Raw genomic sequence first — 20315 nt, 5'->3', positions numbered from 1 at the left:
ATCACCTCTTACAGAAGGTGGGCACTGCAGGGAATTCAAAGCCAGAGTGATCTCCTGGACTAGTTTTGTTTGCCTAGATGGGTCAGAGAGGAATTTCCCAGATTTGTTTCCCCCAAATTGGCCTGGGCTTTTTACCTTTTTTTTGCCTCTCCCAGGAGATCACATGGTTTGGGGTGGGGTGGAGTGTCCATGTTGTGATACACAATGTATCGCAATTGTGTGGGACAGGCTCGATGGACCAGATGGTCTTTACCTGTCCGTCATTGTTCGTATGGTCGTAAATCTAAAAATAACATCTACTCAAATTACTTAAAGCTCAAAACCTTTCCAGCCCTTTATACCTTATCTTTCACAATATCAGGACATCCCAAAGCGTATTACAGTCAATTAAATACTTTTGAAGTGCAGTCACTGTTGTGATGTAGGAAGACACAGCATCCAATTATCACATTTCAAGCAGGAACCCAACACACCTCGAACACACCCTGTTCTGCTTTTAACATCGGGGGGACGGGGATGTTGGATAGTCACTGAAACCTATAAAAGAGGCTGTGTGACACTTGGCGGGTGAAAGCAGACCAGAACGGCCGGATCCTTCAGGTAAGCGCCTTTACAGCAGCGCTTCTCAAACGGGGGTCCGCGGAGATGTTCAGTGGGTCCTGGAAACATTGTCCAATTATTGGTTGGAAACAATCTCTGAAAAATTGGAGCAGTGAGGATCGGGGAGAAGCGGGAGCAGAGTGTTCCCGTTCGGCGTCCTTCCAATCTCGGGTTCCCAACCGGCGGGCGATGTGTGAGTGACGGTAAGAAACAGGATGGTTCCCCGGGTTACAGGGGTCGTGCTCTGTTACTGAGTGAACTCCGCTCCATTCAGGGCACGGCTCTGACCGCCCGACAGTGCAGCTCTGATATTTGATACAACACAGGGAGGGACTTTAAAGTGTAACAGTAACGGTGTGTAAGTCAGCAGAGAGCGGGACCGAGCTGTGCAGGGTGGGGATTGGAGCTGCCTGTCCGCTTCATGTTCACTCACCAGCCCGATTTTACCGCCTGTCATCCTGCTCCAGGCTCCACAATCATTTCCTCTGTTTCACGGGAGGCCGTTTAGTTTATTGTTAAACTGGGACCGACAGGAGCACTGAGGGCAGATTATTGTCAGCGCAAGATCCCGGGAATGGACTGAACCGGGTCACAATACAGGGGCTGGCCCGGGATATAAACCCCAGGGGAATGGACTGAACAGGTCACAATACAGGGGCTGGCCCGGGATATAAACCCCAGGGGAATGGACTGAACAGGTCACAATACAGGGGCTGGCCCGGGATATAAACCCCAGGGGAATGGACTGAACAGGTCACAATACAGGGGCTGGCCCGGGATATAAACCCCAGGGGAATGGACTGAACAGGTCACAATACAGGGGCTGGCCCGGGATATAAACCCCAGGGGAATGGACTGAACAGGTCACAATACAGGGGCTGGCCCGGGATATAAACCCCAGGGGAATGGACTGAACAGGTCACAATACAGGGGCCGGCCCGGGATATAAACCCCAGGGGAATTGTCTGAACCGGGTCACAATACAGGGGGTGGCCCGGGAGATAAACCCCAGGGGAATGGACTGAACCCGGTCACAATACAGGGGCTGACCCGGGATATAAACCCCAGGGGAATTGTCTGAACCGGGTCACAATACAGGGGATGGCCCGGGATATAAACCCCAGGGGAATTGTCTGAACCGGGTCACAATACAGGGGATGGCCCGGGATATAAACCCCAGGGGAATGGACTGAACCCGGTCACAATACAGGGGATGGCCCGGGATATAAACCCCAGGGGAATGGACTGAACCCGGTCACAATACAGGGGATGGCCCGGGATATAAACCCCAGGGGAATTGTCTGAACCGGGTCACAATACAGGGGATGGCCCGGGATATAAACCCCAGGGGAATTGTCTGAACCGGGTCACAATACAGGGGATGGCCCGGGATATAAACCCCAGGGGAATGGACTGAACCCGGTCACAATACAGGGGATGGCCCGGGATATAAACCCCAGGGGAATGGACTGAACCCGGTCACAATACAGGGGATGGCCCGGGATATAAACCCCAGGGGAATTGTCTGAACCCGGTCACAATACAGGGGATGGCCCGGGATATAAACCCCAGGGGAATGGACTGAACCCCGTCACAATACAGGGGCTGGCCCGGGATATAAACCCCAGGGGAATGGACTGAACCGGGTCACAATACAGGGGATGGCCTGGGATATAAACCCCAGGGGAATGGACTGAACCCGGTCACAATAGTCCAGGATTATCTGATCGATCTACCTGGTTCCGGGGTTTGTGACCCGGGTTTCCGGATCACAAACCCCGACCCTCTCCCAAACCTCGCCCAGTCTTTCTCGGGGTCATAAAGTTTGGAAAAGTTGTTCTCAATCCTGGCTCCAGCAGCACTGAGCGCTGCCACCAGGCGGAATGTGTGCACCTGTTTACAAAGCCTGTTGAAGATTCCTTTGGCAACAATGGAGAGCTGCGCCCAGGCACAGGATGTCATTGGAAAACTCTCTCCTAACTCCAAACAATTAGAGTTCACACACAGAAAACTCCCGCTATATCCAGTCACCGTGGCTCATTAAATCACTGGACCGGGATGTGGCGGGTCTCAAAACTCCCCATTACATAAGAACTAGGAGCAGGAGTAGCCCATACTGCCCCTCGAGCCTGCTCCACTATTCAATAAGATCATAGCTGATCTGATCATGGACTCAGCTCCACTACCCTGCCTGCTCCCCATAACCCCTTATAGTTTAAGAAACTGTCTATTTCTGTCTTAAATGTATTCAATATCCCAGCTTCCACAGCTCGCTGGGGCAGCAAATTCCACAGATTTACAACCCTCTGAGAGAAGAAATTTCTCCTTATCTCAGTTTTAAATGGGCGGCCCCTTATTCAAACATCCTCTCTGCATCCACCTTGTCAAGCCCCCTCATAACCTTATATGTTTCGATAAGATCACCTCTCATTCTTCTGAATTCCAATGAGTAGAGGCACAACCGACTCAACCTTTCCTCATAAGTCATCTCCTGAATCAACCTAGTGAACCTTCTTTGAACTGCCTCCAAAGTATATCCTTTCGTAAATATGGAAACCAAAACTGCACCCAGCATTCCAGGTGTGGCCTCACCAATACCCTGTATAGCTGTAGTAAGCCTTCCCTGCTTTTATACTCCATCCCCTTTGCAATAAAGGCCAGGATTCCATTGGCCTTCCTGATCACTTGCTGTACCTGCATACTATCCTTTTGTGTTTCATGCACAAGTATCCCCAGGTCCCGCTGTACTGCAGCACTTTGCAATCTTTCTCCATTTAAATAATAACTTGCTCTTTGATTTTTTTCTGCCAACGTGCATGACCTCACACTTTCCAACATTACTCCATCTGCCAAATTTTTGTCCACTCACTTAGCCTGTCTATGTCCTTTTGCAGATTTGTTGTGTCCTCCTCACATCTTTTCCTCCCACCTTTGTATCATCGGCAAACTTGGCTACGTTACACTCGGTCCCTTCTTCCAAGTCATTAATATAGATTGTAAATAGTTGGGGTCCCAACACTGATCCCTGCGGCACCCAACTAGTTACTGGTTGCCAACCAGAGAATGAACCATTTATCCCGACTCTTTGTTTTCTGTTCGTTAGCCAATCCTCTATCCATGCTAATATTTTACCCCCAACCCTGTGAACATTTATCTTGTGCAGTAACCTTTTATGTGACACCTTGTCAAATGTCTTCTGGAAGGCAAAATATACCACATCCACTGGTTCTCCTTTATCCACCCTGTTCATTACATCCTGAAAGAACTCCAGCAAATTTGTCAAATATGACTTTCCCTTCATAAATCCATGCTGACTCTGCCTGACCGAATTTTGCTTTCGAAATGTTACATTACATTACATTAAGAACACTCCTGCAATTTAAAGCTTTGTTCCCCTCAGCTTTATACTCATTGTTTAAACTTTGTACTGGAATTGAGATTCCACAGATGCACAAGCTATGAACTTAGTTGTTTTATATTAGTCAGTTTCAAGACATAATGCTCAATAAATTTATGTTTCATGTTTGTAGATTTTTACAGTCATGTTCCCAGAAGCAACACGGAAAATTGTGAAAGAGATTGACCATGATGGTTACACACTGATCCCTCTAACAAGCCTGTATCATTCAGATAGCTACAAGCCGCTCTATCTCGTCAGGAAAAAGAAATCCATTTTCAAGAAAACCAGATACCTCCCGACATCCATCACAGTGCCTGATATATTGAAGGAAGGCCCAGATTTAGATTTTGGTAACGTTCGCTCCTTATTTAACTGTGGGGGTGCAAAGGGGGTGGGATTGGAAGAATGTGATCGGTCATCACTGTGTTCCCTTTCTCTCTCTCACCCCTCCGATCCACTCTGCACCAGTCCCTCTCTCTCCCCCCAGTTTCTTTCTCTCCCGTCTCACCCCCGTCGCTCTCTCCCTCCCCCAGTGACTCTCTCGCCCCCCTTCCCCTGAGTCCCTCTCTCCTCTCCCCCCTGCACCCCTCTCTCCGCCCCCCCCGAGTCCGTCTTTCACCCCCACCCGACCGAGTCCCTCTCTCCTCTCTGTCTCTCCCCCCCTCCCCCTCCTCTCCCCCTCCCCCCTCTCCCCTCCCCCTCATCTCCTGCTCCCCCGCCTGTCCCTCTCACGTTCCCCCCCCATGTCCCTCTCACCTCCCTCCCCTCCCCCTCCCAGTCCCTCTCTCTCCACCCCCAGTCCCTCTCTTTCCCCCACCTCCCCAGTCTCTCTCTTCTCTTTCTGCTTTAATTTTGCACACTAATCTCTTGTGTGCGACCTTGTCAAAAGCCTTTTGAAAGTCCAAATTCACCACATCCACTGGTTCTCCTTTGTTCACTCTACTAGTTACATCCTCAAAAATTCTAGAAGATTTGTCAAGTATGATTTCCCTTTCATAAATCCATGCTGACTTGGACCAATCCTGTCATTGCTTTCCAAATGTGCTGCTATTACATCTTTAATAATTGATTCCAACATTTTCCCCACTACCGATCTATAATTCCCTGTTTTCTCTCTCCCTCCTTTTTTAAAAAGTGGTGTTACATTAGCTACCCTCCAGTCCATAGGAACTGATGCAGAATCGAAAGAATGTTGGAAAATGACCACCAATGCATCTGCTATTTCTAGGGCCACTTCCTTAAGTACTCTGGGATGCAGACTATCAGGCCCTGGGGATTTATCGGCTTTCAATCCCGTCAATTTCCCTAACACAATTTCCTGACTGATAAGGATTTCCTTTAGTTCCTCCTTCTCACTAGACCTTCGGTCCCCTAGTATTTCCGGAAGGTTATTTGTGTCTTCCTTAGTGAAGACAGAACCAAAGTATTTGTCCATATATGCATAATAGCAAGAGAGGTAGAAATAATGTTTACAGCGGAATTATTTTATTTTTCTAGGATTGCAAAGCTCAGGTCTTAGCTGCTACACCGAGCGTTTTATCTTCTCAGTCAGTGGAAGTGTCGGTGCAAGTGCCTGTGTTGCTGAAGCAGGGTTAGGTGCATCAGGAAGTGTGTCAAATACCATATCTGCTCTGCACATGATAAAGGGAACAATCTCTGAAGAGAGGCTGCTTCAGGTTGCCAATACCAGGTATTTATGTCTCAACCCAAAGTAAGATAACTGGCATATGCACAAAAAGAGTATTTTGCACTGTGACATGGAGTTAGCCAATGTGTTGTAGCTCTAAGCTCTGTGGGGTATCAGAGAGGGATGTCTAATGGCAGCTTGAATCAGACTCAGATAGTGGATTATGTATCAAATTTATCATCCATCTACAAGATTATCATTCATTATCATAAACGACAGTTGGCATCATGAAGTTATTGGCTTTATAAGCATAATTGGCTTTATACTAGCTGCCTTCACTTACTGATGTGCTTTTGACTTTGTAAACTGTATTTCTGTTATGTTGAGCTTTATTGTGTGAGAGTGCCATCCTACAGTGACTTAATTTGTTGAATTAGGTCAGAATTGCCTTTTCTTTTCTGAATGTCTATATGAGCTAATGTACTCAATACTGTTGTGACTATTGCATGTATGTGCAGATTGTACTGACAATGTGTAGTTACATTAGGTTTGAAATCATCTCGGCTCAGGATTACACAGGGAATGATGCCATTACTATCACTGAAATGATTCACAGTAAACTGATGAGTGATTTACATAAACAGTTGTCTAAGTTAAATGCTCACTATCATCCTTCATGAAACTGATAAGTTCTAATGTTTTTCTTTTAATTTTTTCAGGAAGGTAGACAGAGGACACAACTTTGTGAAACAACTCCATAATGATACTGTTTATATCATATCAGAAGTGGTGGAGACAGATAAACCATGTTCTCTAAAAAGATCTTCCTCGGTAGCTTCAAGAATAAAAGCACAATTCAAATCAATAAAGGGGAGTATAACTGTACCCTATCACTGAGCTATAACCGAGAGATTTGCAATATTAATTCATGTATCGATGGCTTACGGTTGTATTTTTTGAATTCATTATCCTTAAACATTGAGATGAAGTGAGAAAGTTACCTGCTATCTTCCAGACAAATAAATAGATCTTATTAATGAGGAAATTCTCAGTGGGTATTACTGCTCCAGAGAGGCATCAAGACACGTTGCCATTAATAGACTATTAAAAATAATTTTAAAAAGCAAACACAAATCAAAAGAGAATAAGGACAAAGTGAAGGTCAATGTATCACTGCTCGTCCAGCCGATATTTTCGGAAGTAAGGAAAGGTACTGAAATGAACAGTTTAAAGAACAGCAAAAGGCAGGGCTGTAAACAACAGTAGGGGTGAGAGGCCACAAATGAACAGAACCTTAAAGCCACCAATGCAGTGGGACTGATTGCTCCCACTTGACATGAATTGCAGAAACTGTGAGCATCTGTGGAAATCCAGCCTGGAGACAACTTGAGTTCTAAATGACACGTCTAGCAGGCTGGGCCTAGGCTGAGGGGTTTCCATTAACTTATTCATTTCTGCCCATCTGTAATTGGCTTTCTCTGGGCACTGGTTTAAAGATGTTGTTAATTTGCAATCTATTACACCTTTAACTATTTTAGCAACTCCCCCTTTTTTCTACTATTTTACAGTTCATTTCAGAGATTATTGTTATTTGTGGAGAGCAGTGCAACACTGAGATTTCCATTTTCTGTGACCTTTTCCAACTTTTTATTCTTCTGTGTAATCTGTAATTGGCTGCTGTATAGCCTGTTTCAGTGTTTATTCAGCGATGGTATAGGTTATGGTGTAGTTTTGTATTCCACGCTGTAGCTATGGTTCTCTTTGTGTAAATACAATGGTTAATTACAACAATCCCAGTTTCTCCAGTCTCTTCACATAACTGAAGTCCCTCATCCCGAGTTATATTCCAGTAAATCTCCTCTATACCCCCTCCTAGAATATTGACTTTCCTGAGAATTCAGATGTGAGGGATTATCTTTCAATGTTAAATATTATAGTTTTCTTTGTTGAGGCCCCTGCCTCAGCTCTTCTGCTGCTGAAACCCTCATTCATGCCTTTGTTACCTCTAGACTTAACTACTCCAACTCACTCCTGGCCGGTCTCCCTCATTCCACACTACGTAAACTTGAGGTCATCCAAAACACAGCAGCCCGTGTACTAACTCGCACCAAGTCAAGATCACCCATCACCCCTGTGCTTTCTGACCTACATTGGCTCCCAGTTAAACAATACCTTAATTTCAAAATTTTCATCCTTGTTTACAAATCACTCCATGGCCTTGCCCCTCCCTAGCTCTGTAATCCTTTTCAGCCTCACAACCCCACAAGATGTCTGCGCTCTTCAAATTCTGGCCTCTTGAACATCCTTCATTATAACTCATCATCATCATAGGCAGTCCCTCGGAATCGAGAAAGACTTGCTTCCACTCTTAAAATGAGTCCTTAGGTGGCTGAACAGTCCAATACGAGAACGACAGTTCCCGTCACAGGTGGGACAGATAGATGTTGAGGGAAAGGGAGCGTGGGACAGGTTTGCTGCGCGCTCTTTCCGCTACCTGCTCTTGATTTCTGCATGCTCTCGGCGATGAGACTCGAGGTGCTCAGCACCCTCCCGGATGCACTTCCTCCACTTAGGGTGGTCTTTTGCCAGGGACTCCCAGGTGTCGGTGGGGATGTTGCACTTTATCAGGGAGGCTTTGAGGGTGTCCTTGTAACGTTTCCTCTGCCCACCTTTGGCTCGTTTACCGTGAAGGAGTTCCGAGTAGAGCGCTTGCTTTGGGAGTCTCGTGTCTGGCATGTGGACAATGTGGCCCGCCCAGCGGAGCTGATCAAGTGTGGTCAGTGCTTCGATGCTGGGGATGTTAGCCTGGTCAAGGACGCTAACGTTGGTGCATCTGTCCTCCCAGGGGATTTGTAGGATCTTGCGGAGACATCGTTGGTGGTATTTCTCCAGCGACTTGAGGTGCCTACTGTATATGGTCCATGTCTCTGAGCCATACAGGAGGGCGGGTATTATTACAGCCCTGTAGACCATGTACCTTATAACTGCTCATTGGTGGATATGCCTTCAGCTGCCTGGGTCCTAAGCTCTGGAACTTCCTCCCTAAACCTCTCCGTCGTCCTTTAGGACGCTCTTTAAAACCTACCTCTTTAAACAAGCTTTTAGTCATCTGCCTTAATTTCTTCTTTTGTGGTTCAGTGTCAAATTTATCTATTTTGTCTTGTAACACTGTTGTGAAGCACCTTGGTATGTTTTACTACATTACAGGTGCTATATAAGTAAAAGTTATTATTATGATTATTCTTATTGTTGTACTAGGCTGCAGGAAGTCTCTCTCTAGATATGGAGGAGGAATTATCAATTCCTGCTGGAACTACTATTGCATACAAGGTCTTAGAACTCGGCATTATGCATGATGGCACCCTTGGTATGTAAAAGGAGAAAGGCAGAGCTAATAAGTGTCAAAAGACTTTCATAATATCAAATTGCCTGATAAATTGTTAATTAAACATTCTTCAGCCTTTTGTCCTATCTTCATGTATTGAAGATTCTAGAAATATGTCAACCTTGGGATTATACGGAGATACAGAAATACAAATGCATATCATGCTTGTCTGAAATTCCTTCCCCCTCCTGCTCATTTAAAAAAAGTTTGTTAATACTTCCACTAAGACAGCAGGTGAATTTCTGACAAATTCAGCAGGTCACAGGCTGGGTATTCTGTGGAAAATTGGTTCCCTCTTTCTTTCCCAAAGTCTGTCTACCACCTACAAGGCAGATGTGTGAGATGGAATACTCTCCATAGGCAGCTCCAACACTACTCAAAAAGCTTTATACAGGACAAAACAGTCCTTTGATCGGCAGCCCATCCATCACCTTAAACACCCACTCCCTCCATCACTGGCACACCACGGCAGCAACTCGCCAAGGTTTCTTCAGTAGCATCTCCCAAACCTACAAGTTCCACCAAGGACAAGGGTAGCAGGTGCGCGGGAATACCATTACCTCCAATTCACACACCATCCTGACTTGAACATATATTGGCCATTCCTTCATTGTCACCAGATCACAGTTGTGGAACTCTCTTCCTAAAAGCATTGTGGGAGCAACTTCACCACATGGACTGCTTTGGTTGTAGAAGGCGGCACACCTTTTCAAGGGTAACAAGGATGGACAATAAATGCCGGCCTTGCCAGTAACTCCCACATCATAAGAATTTTTTAAAAATTGTTAAGTGTTCACACGCTAGTATCTCAGTGTAATTCAAGGTAATTGTCTCTTTTAGATTTTCCTTCTGGGCTATCCAATGTAGGATGGCAAGGCAAGAGGAAAACTAAAGAAGGGAGAAAATAAATTACCTGAATAATGGGTAAAACAAGGAAAGGGTTGTTGATGCTGTGTCTGTCGTGCTCCATGTCAATCCTACGAATGGTGACCAGTTGCCCATATAAAAACCCATAAAATCTGAAAGTTATTTTTTATTCTGTTTCTTTAGGTATACATTACAAAGTTATGTTTGGTGGAAGACCACCTACATGTAAGTTTAATTTACGTTTTTAAATGCACCAGTTTGCTGTTATTCTGAACATGTCTGAAAAGATTTACATGAATGGTACCAGGAATGAGGGACTTCAGTTACATGGATAGACTGGAGAAGCTGGGATTGTTCTCCTTAGAGCAGAGAAGGACGAGAGGAGATTTGATAGAGGTGTTCAAAATCATGAGGGGTTTAGACAGAGTAGATAGAGAGGGAGAAACTGTTCCCATTGGCAGTTTCCAGAGAACCAGAGGACAAAGATATAATAGCAGAAGAACCAAAGGCGACATGAAGAAAAACTTTTTCACGCAGTGCATAGTTAGTTGCTGGAATGCAGTGCCTGAATGGGTGGTGGAGGCAGACTCAATCGTGGCTTTCAAAATGGAATTGGCTAAGTACCAGAAGAAAAAGAAATTGCAGGGCTGTGGAGATAGGGACTAGCTGAGGTGCTCTTGCAGAGCCGGCACAGTCTTGACAGGCCAAATGGCCTCCTTCTGTGCTACAACCTTTCTATGATTCTATGTCACTAATCCAAATACTCTCATTATCATAACCCCAGGGAACTAAATATTCAGGGGCACTTGACAATCCGGAAGGACAGACAGAAAGGAAAAGGAGGTGGGGTAGCTCTATTGATAAAGGATAGAATCACTGCAATGGTGAGAAATTATATTGGCTCAAATGATCAGGATATTGAAACAGTTTGGGTGGATATAAGGAATAATACGGGGAAAACAAATCACTGGTGGGCCTAGTTTATAGACCCCCTAACAGTAGCAACTCTGTTGGTCGGAGTATAAACCAGTAAATAGTGGGGACTTGTAAAAAGGGAACAGCAATAATCATGGGTGATTTTAACCTCCACATTGATTGGACAAATCAAATTGGTCTGGGTAGCCTTGAGGAAGAGTTCATAGAGTGCGTAAGGGACGGGTTCCTTGAGCAGTATGTAACGGAACAAACTAGAGGGCAGGCTATCTTGGATCTGGTCATGTGTAATGAGACAGGATTAATAAACAATCTCCTAGTAAAGGATCCCCTTGGAATGAGTGATCATACCATGGTGGAATTTCAAATTCAGATGGAGGGTGAGAAAATTGGATCTCAAACCAGCGTTCTCAGCTTAAATAAAGGAGACTATGAAGGTATGAGGACAGAGTTGGCTAAAGTGGACTGGGAAAATAGATTAACATGTAGGATGGTTAATGAACAGTGGTGTACATTTTAAGGAGATATTTCACAACTCTCAAGAAAAATATATTCCAGTGAGGAGAAAAGGGTGTAAAAGAAAAGATAGCCATCCGTGGCTAACCAAAGAAATAAAGGACGGTATCCAATTAAAAACAAGGGCATACAAAGTGGCCAAAACTAGTGGGAGGCCAGAAGATTGGGAAGTTTTTAAAAGCCAGCAAAGAATGACTAAAAAAATGATTAAGAAAGGGAAGATAGACTATGAAAGTAAACTAGCATAAAATATAAAAACAGATAGCAAGAGTTTTTATAGATATATGAAAAGAAAAAGAGTGGCTAAAGTAAATGTTGGTCCCTCAGAGGACGAGACCAGGGAATTATTAATGGGGAACATGGAGATGGAAGAAACTCTGAACAAATATTTTGTATCAGTCTTTAGAGTAGAGGACACTAACAATATCCCAACAGTGGATAGTCAAGGGGCTGGGGGGGCGGGGGGCGGGGGGGAAGGAACTTACCACAATCACTAAGGAGGTGGTACTCAGTAAGATAATGGGACTAAAGGCGGATAAATCCTCTGGACCTGATGGCTTGCCTCCTAGGGTCTTAAGAGAAGTAGCCGCAGGGATAGTGGATGCATTGGTTGTAATTCACCAAAATTCCCTGGATTCTGGGAGGTCCCAGCAGATTGGAAAACTGCAAATGTAACATCCCTATTTAAAAAAAGGAGGCAGATAAAAACCAGGAAACTATAGACCAGTTAGCTTAAAATCTGTGGTTGGGAAAATGTTGGAGTCCATTATTAAAGAAACAGTAGCAGGACATTTGGTAAAACATAATTCAGTCAGGCAGAGTCAGCATGGATTTATGAAAAGGAAGTCATGTTTGACAAATTTGCTGGAATTCTTTGAGGATGTAATGAACAGGGTGGATAAAGGAGAACCAGTGGATGTGGTGTATTTGGCCTTCCAGAAGACATTTGACAAAGTGCCACATAAAAGGTCACTGCACAAGATAAAACTTCAAGGGGTTGGGGGTGATATATTAGCAAGGATAGAGGATTGGCTAACAGAAAACAGAGAGTTGGGATAAATGGCTCATTCTCTGGTTGGCAATCAGTAACTAGTGGGGTGCCGCAGGGATCAGTGCTGGGACCCCAACTATTTACAATCTATATTAATGACTTGGAAGAAGGGACCGAGTGTAACATAGCCAAGTTTGCTGATGATACAAAGATGGGAGGAAAAGCAATATGTGAGGAGGACACAAAAAATCTGCAAAAGGACAGACCGGCTAAGTGAGTGGGAAAAAATTTGGCTGATGGAGTATAATGTTGGAAAGTGAGAAAAAAATCAAAGAGCAAGTTATTATTTAAATGGAGAAAAATTGCAGTACGGCGGGACTTGGGGTTACTTGTGCATGAAACACAAAAGGATAGTATGCAGGTACAGCAAGTGATCAGGAAGGCCAATGGAATCTTGGCCTTTATTGCAAAGGGGATGGAGTATAAAAGCAAGGAAGATTTGCTACAGTTATACGGTGTATTGGTGAGGCCACATCTGGAATACTGTGTACAGGTTTGGTTTCCATATTTAAGAAAGGATATACTTGCTTTGGAGGCAGTTCAGAGAAGGTTCACTAGGTTGATTCCGGAGATGAGGGAGTTGACTTATGAGGAAAGGTTGAGTAGGTTGGGCCTATACTCATTGGAATCAGAAGAATGAGAGGTGATCTTATCGAAACATATAAGATTATGAGAGGGCTTGACAAGATGGATGCAGAGAGGATGTTTCCACTGATAGGGAGACTAGAACTAGGTGGCATAATCTTAGAATAAAGGGCTGCCCATTTAAAACTGAGATGAGGAGAAATTTCTTCTCTCAGAGGGTTGTAAATCTATGGAATTTGCTGCCTCAGAGAGCTGTAGAAGCTGGGACATTGAATAAAGTTAAGACAGATAGACAGTTTATTTGGGGACCAGGCAGGGAGTGGACCTGAGTCCATGATCGGACCAGCCATGATCGTATTGAATGGCAGAGCAGGCTCGAGGGGCCGTATGGCCTACTTCTGCTCCTATTTCTTATGTTCTTATGAAGTGTGCAAAGTAGGGCATTAAAACATGGTACAAAAGGAAAATATCGCAAAAATAACATGGCCAAAGACTGCCCTAAGTGGAGGAAGAGCATCTGGGAGGGCACTGAGCACCTCGAATCTCGTCGCCGGGAGCATGCAGACACAAAGCGCAGGCAACGGAAGGAGCGTGCGACAAACCAGTCCCATCCACCCTTTCCTTCAACGACTGTCTGTCCCACCTGTGACAGAGACTGTAATTCCCGTATTGGACTGTTCAGTCACCTAAGAACTAATTTTTAGAGTGGAAGCAAGTCTTCCTTGATTTCGAGGGGCTGCCTATGATGAAGACTGCGGATGCTGGAATCTGAAATAAAAACAGAAAATGTTGGAAATCTCAGTGGATCAGGCAGCATTTGTGGAGAGAAACAGAATTAACGTTTCGGGTCGATGACCCTTCGTCAGGACTGGTGAATGTTAGAAAAGAACACATTCTTAAGAAGCATTGAAAGGGGGAGGGGAAGAAAGAAGAAAAGGGAAGGGTGATAGAGTGGAAGTTAGGAGAGATCAGAGAGACAAAAGGGATGCTGGGCCGAATTGAAATGGTAATGCCAGAAGTTAGAAAAAGGTTAGTCAAAATCGGGTGTGAATGGCAGAATAATGATGAGCTGCCTTCCACCCTATCACAGACCTTCGCTTTTGTTCTTTCTATCCCTCCCACTTTGTGCTTCTTAAGAATGTGTTCTTTTCCAACACTCACCAGTTCTGACGAAGGGTCGACGACCCGAAACGTAAACTCTGTTTTTCTCTCCACAGGTGCTGCCTGACCTGCTGAGATTTCCAGCATTTTCTGTTTTTACATTAAAACGTGGTGGTTGGTGAAGCAAATGTAGTATTTATTAATTCTTTCTTTAACTTGCTGCACAGGGAGAATTCAGCTCCACTTGTACATTTTCCAAAATTATCAATATTAACCCATATTATTAGCAGTATTATATAATTTGGTCCATCATATAATTTTTTTAACTTGAATAATTATCTCTATAAAATAATAAAATAATACGTCCAGTGGACATTTGGGTCGAATTTCCAGTCGTTTATACTCTTTCAGGATTTATGCTGATCCTCCGTCAAAGTTGCGATGGAGATCGAGAGAATCCCCATGGGAATTCTGGTTTGTCAATCACACTTCAAGAGTTGCATTTCCAAACAAACAGGGCTAGGCTCATTACATCTAGTCTTTAGTCTTTTAAACTGCTTATTTGTTATCAAAAACCTCAATCCATTATTTCTAATACCATTCATATCTAAGATCGCATTTTTGCCTTTGGGTAAATGGAGTTTGTTTCTTTAATTCTCAGTAATCCTTTTCCTTATTAGCATCGTCGTCTAGCCCGAAAGCTGGGATTGCTACTTCACTCGTCGAGCTGACTAAGCTGTCTAAAGACGTGAGCCTGCAGTTCCTCAACGCTATCCTTGAGAATCTTGTCCAAAGTGATAATCTTCCAGTTCTTGAGACAATGGTTTGTACCTTAATTTTCTCAGTTATAAAATGAAAGGTAATTCTGACCAAACATTATTTTATGGCTAGATAGAAGAAAAAACATGCTGTCTGATGATTAAGAACATAATAACATAAGAATTAGGAGCAGGGGTCGACTAAATGGCCCCTCGAGCCTGCTCCGCCATTCAATAAGATCATGGCTGATCTTTGACCTCAACTCCACTTTCCTGCCCTATCCCCATATTCCTTGATTCACTTCAGTACATCAGTATTTTATTTATTTCATTCATAATTAAATCACTGATAATCATAACTTCATTTCCCACAATCCTCCATGTTAAGTGACAAATTGGCCAGTTATAAGTGTGTGAGTTGCTATCGGGTCAGGTTGGGATTGCCAGTTGGGAATTGGATTGGTCTGGTGGGGGATTCATGAAATTTTCATTCGACTTTTTTGATTAAACTCTTTGCAGTAATGTGTCAATTTAAATGTTTGAGAAATGTAAAAGCAGAATTATTGCAAGCAGATCCTCAATAAAAGGGAGGGATATGGTCATCTAATAGTTCTGGTATTGGACTGGCTACCTAACAGTTATAAGTTCATGATCCCACCATTGAAGCCATGAAACTGAATTCAATAAATCTGGTGATTAGTGGGGATATGAATGCTCGGATTGTTGTAAAAGCCAACTGGCTCACTAATGTCCTGATCGCGAATGTCCTTCAGGGAAATCGCTGTTGATGATTATAGCAGATAAGTGCTGTTGCACATTTATGACGATCTCTGCTATTTCAATGGAGACTTTGACCATTTATTTTAGTTCCTTTAAAAGTGACTTTAACAAGTGGCAGTGAATTACTGGTGATTGTTTTCTGCTTGTGAGTTCAGAGATGCCAGTACTGGGGAATCTTTCATTTGTAGTCGTGATGTTGGGGAGGGCATCCAACAGGAAATTAGGGGTGCATGCAATAAAGGTGCAGCAGTTATAATGGGTGACTTTAATATGCACATAGATTGGGTTAACCAAACTGGAAGCAATACGGTGGACGAGGATGTCCTGGAGTGCATAAGGGATGGTTTTTTAGACCAATATGTCGAGGAACCAACTATGGGGGAGGCCATCTTAGACTGGGTGTTGTGTAATGAGAGAGGATTAATTAGCAATCTCATTGTGCGAGGCCCCTTGGGGAAGAGTGACCATAATATGGTGGAATTCTGCATTAGGATGGAGAATGAAACAGTTAATTCAGAGACCATGGTCCAGAACTTAAAGAAGGCTAACTTTGAAGGTATGAGGCGTGAATTGGCTCGGATAGATTGGCGAATGATACTTAATGGGTTGACTGTGGATGGGAAATGGCAGACATTTAGAGACCGCATGGATGAACTACAACAATTGTACATTCCTGTCTGGCGTAAAAATAAAAAAGGGAAGGTGGCTCAACCGTGGCTATCAAGGGAAATCAGGGATAGTATTAAAGCCAAGGAAGTGGCATACAAATTGGCCAGAAATAGCAGCGAACCCGGAGACTGGGAGAAATTTAGAACTGAGAAGAGGAGGACAAAGGGTTTGATTAGGGCAGGGAAAATGGAGTACGAGAAGAAGCTTGCAGGGAACATTAAGACGGATTGCAAAAGTTTCTATAGATATGTAAAGAGAAAAAGGTTAGTAAAGACAAACGTAGGTCCCCTGCAGTCTGAATCAGGGGAAGTCATAACGGGGAGCAAAGAAATGGCGGACCAATTGAACAAGTACTTTGGTTCGGTATTCACTAAGGAGGACACAAACAACCTTCCGGATATAAAAGGGGTCGGAGGGTCTAGTAAGGAGGAGGAACTGAGGGAAATCCTTATTAGTCGGGAAATTGTGTTGGGGAAATTGATGGGATTGAAGGCCGATAAATCCCCAGGGCCTGATGGACTGCATCCCAGAGTACTTAAGGAGGTGGCCTTGAAAATAGTGGATGCATTGACAGTCATTTTCCAACATTCCATTGACTCTGGATCAGTTCCTATGGAGTGGAGGGTAGCCAATGTAACTCCACTTTTTAAAAAAGGAGGGAGAGGGATAACAGGGAATTATAGACCGGTCAGCCTGACATCGGTAGTGGGTAAAATGATGGAATCGATTATTAAGGATGTCATAGCAGTGCATTTGGAAAGAGGTGACATGATAGGTCCAAGTCAGCATGGATTTGTGAAAGGGAAATCATGCTTGACAAATCTTCTGGAATTTTTTGAGGATGTTTCCAGTAGAGTGGACAAGGGAGAACCAGTTGATGTGGTATATTTGGACTTTCAGAAGGCTTCCAACAAGATCCCACACAAGAGATTAATGTGCAAAGTTAAAGCACATGGGATTGGGGGTAGTGTGCTGACATGGATTGAGAACTGGTTGTCAGACAGGAAGCAAAGAGTAGGAGTAAATGGGGACTTTTCAGAATGGCAGGCAGTGACTAGTGGGGTACCGCAAGGTTCTGTGCTGGGGACCCAGCTATTTATACTGTACGTTAATGATTTAGACAAGGGGATTAAATGTAGTATCTCCAAATTTGCGGATGACACTAAGTTGGGTGGCAGTGTGAGCTGCGAGGAGGATGCTATGAGGCTGCAGAGCGACTGGATAGGTTAGGTGAGTGGGCAAATGCGTGGCAGATGAAGTATAATGTGGATAAATGTGAGGTTATCCACTTTGGTGGTAAAAACAGAGAGACAGACTATTATCTGAATGGTGACAGATTAGGAAAAGGGGAGGTGCAAAGAGACCTGGGTGTCATGGTACATCAGTCATTGAAGGTTGGCATGCAGGTACAGCAGGCGGTTAAGAAAGCAAATGGCATGTTGGCCATCATAGCGAGGGGATTTGAGTGCAGTGGCAGGGAGGTGTTGCTACAGTTGTACAGGGCCTTGGTGAGGCCACACCTGGAGTATTGTGTACAGTTTTGGTCTCCTAACCTGAGGAAGGACATTCTTGCTATTGAGGGAGTGCAGCGAAAGTTCACCAGACTGATTCCCGGGATGGCGGGACTGACCTATCAAGAAAGACTGGATCAACTGGGCTTGTATTCACTGGAGTTCAGAAGAATGAGAGGTGACCTCATAGAAATGTTTAAAATTCTGATGGGGTTAGACAGGTTAGATGCAGGAAGAATGTTCCCAATGTTGGGGAAGTCCAGAACCAGGGGACACAGTCTAAGGATAAGGGGTAAGCCATTTAGGACCGAGATGAGGAGGAACTTCTTCACCCAGAGAGTGGTGAACCTGTGGAATTCTCTACCACAGAAAGTAGTTGAGGCCAATTCACTAAATATATTCAAAAATGTGTTAGATGAAGTCCTTACTACTAGGGGGATGAAGAGGTATGGTGAGAAAGCAGGAATGAGGTACTGAAGTTGCATGTTCAGCCATGAACTCATTGAATGGCGGTGCAGGCTAGAAGGGCTGAATGGCCTACTCCTGCGCCTATTTTCTATGTTTCTATGTTTCTATGTTTCAGCACTCAGAGCCAGTGTTGAGTGAGCTTAGGTGCACTGCAGTGTAAATTAGATATATAATCGAATGATACGTCTTCTGCTCTGTCCCCACTTTTGTGATTTAGCTCCAATTTGAGAAGAATGCTCCTATTGCCCCAATGTGGTTTTATTTTACATCTACCACACCTGATGTTCTAGAGGCTCTTTGAATGAGATTAATGCCAAATTCTGAGTCATTTTGTGCTGTGGGTTTTGCATATTACCACTGTCAAACCAATTTCACACAAACACCATAACATTAGTAGAGAAAGAATAACTCACCAGGGGCAGCAGCAGTGTGCCTAAAGCATGTCATTGAGGCAGAATTGGGAAGCTTTATTCTGCCTCAGGCCATATATCTTATATGAGAATGCTAGATACCAGCATTGAACATCTGAATTTGGAAAGCATTCTATTCCCCAGCACAATGTCCCGATGTACATAAAAGTTCATCTATGTTTAACTTTTCCCACCTCCCCACATGTTCTCAGCTTGACCAGATGTGTGAGGGTCTCCAACCCGACCTCCAAGTGCTGGATCTGATGGAAGACCAGAACAGAGTTTGTGTGGAGAAGATGCTGGGTCTGTTGGGAATTCAGAAGGCTGATCCGCCGGGACAGGCCCTCACCTTGACTCCCCATCAGGATGGGGTCATGAAGGCTCTAAACATTCTCATCGAGTCACTCAGTGGTATGATATAACGCTTATTGACAGTATAAGTTAATAAATCACCCCATCCTTTAGCTGCCTCGGCCCTAAGCTCTGGAATCCCCCCAAAACCTCTTCTCTCTACCTCTCCTCCTTTAAGATGTTCCTTAAAACCTACTTCTTTAAGCTGTCCTAATATCTCTTTATATAGCTTGGTGACAAATGCTGTTTGATAACGCTCCTTTGATGGGCTTTGGGACGTTCCTTAAGACATTAAACATGCTATATAAATGCATATTGCTGGTGTATACTGTGATCTTTATATATAAGCCAATATATTTCTGGCTGTCGAGCCTGCAGTGTCGATAAAGAATATTTAAATACACCCTGCCAGTAATGTCGTCTTGCTGGAGACTGAGAGGGAGATGCTTCGAATCCCAACCTCATCAATCGGCCATGTTAGTAGGTCAGGTGAAGCGGAGATACAAGGTGCAGACTGGGGAATGGGAGGCTTGAACATGGGACTGTCCATTTCCATTGAAGAACACAAATGGCTGGAATGTTCTGTAACTGGCCGGGGTCAGGTGCGGGAGGTCGGCATGGTGGGTTGCAACCCCATTGCTGCTTCCATCCCGCTGCAGAAACGACTTTGCAATAATGGGACCTGTTAATTACCTGGCCCAATTAAATGGTGTGGGTCTAATGACATCATCCATGACGCGTTTTCAGTCGGTATATTGAAAGGAGCCATGACCACATTGCATTTGAAGGTTCATTTAGGAGCTTGCAGGTAGCACACTGGAGGTTTTCATTACTCCAACCAGTTGAAGCGATGGCTGCACAGAGGTAGAGCTGTCCCCAGGTTCTACGATGACTCCCTCCATATCATTGTGGCGTCGGTTGGAGCGGAGCGCTGGGACCAGCAAAAAGCTGTAGTGGGGGTCGAGGTTGGAATCGACCAGGTAGAGTTCAATTAACTCCTTGCATCTCGTTAAGGTGCAATTCGTATCCGGTTACAATTATACTAACAGCGCCAATTGCTGCAGCCAACGTGGCTAAAAGAGAGAAAAGTGATGAGCCTTAGCCGTGGCTCAGTGGGTAGCAGAAGGTTGTTCTGATAACTAAGTAAATAATAAACAATTACAATTAAGGAACATAGATGGCAGAGGTTCATAGACCTCCTGTCTAAGAGGGATGTCAGCGTACACATAGCTCCTCATGGTCCCACTGATGAGCAGAAAGGTGCTTTCCAGCTCCTTGCAAGCAGGAACTGCGGGTGGCCCAT

At 44.2% G+C, this 20315-nt stretch overlaps 1 protein-coding gene across 1 annotated transcript; it reads left to right on the top strand.

Annotated features, from left to right (window-relative positions):
- Positions 1–468: 468 nt before the first annotated feature.
- LOC139234008 (pejvakin-like) lies at positions 469–19083 on the top strand. The gene is made up of 8 exons (XM_070864800.1): positions 469–600; positions 4131–4350; positions 5498–5690; positions 6347–6458; positions 8886–8994; positions 10063–10104; positions 14746–14888; positions 18874–19083. The coding sequence occupies exons 2-8, from the start codon at positions 4143–4145 to the stop codon at positions 19081–19083; spliced, it is 1017 nt and encodes a 338-aa protein (XP_070720901.1). The 5' UTR covers positions 469–600; positions 4131–4142.
- Positions 19084–20315: the final 1232 nt, after the last annotated feature.

Source organism: Pristiophorus japonicus, chromosome 21, assembly GCF_044704955.1.
Source record: "Pristiophorus japonicus isolate sPriJap1 chromosome 21, sPriJap1.hap1, whole genome shotgun sequence".
Taxonomy (NCBI): domain Eukaryota; kingdom Metazoa; phylum Chordata; class Chondrichthyes; family Pristiophoridae; genus Pristiophorus; species Pristiophorus japonicus.
The sequence above is the reverse complement of the archived record's forward strand: the minus strand, read 5'-3'. Positions and strand labels throughout refer to the sequence as shown.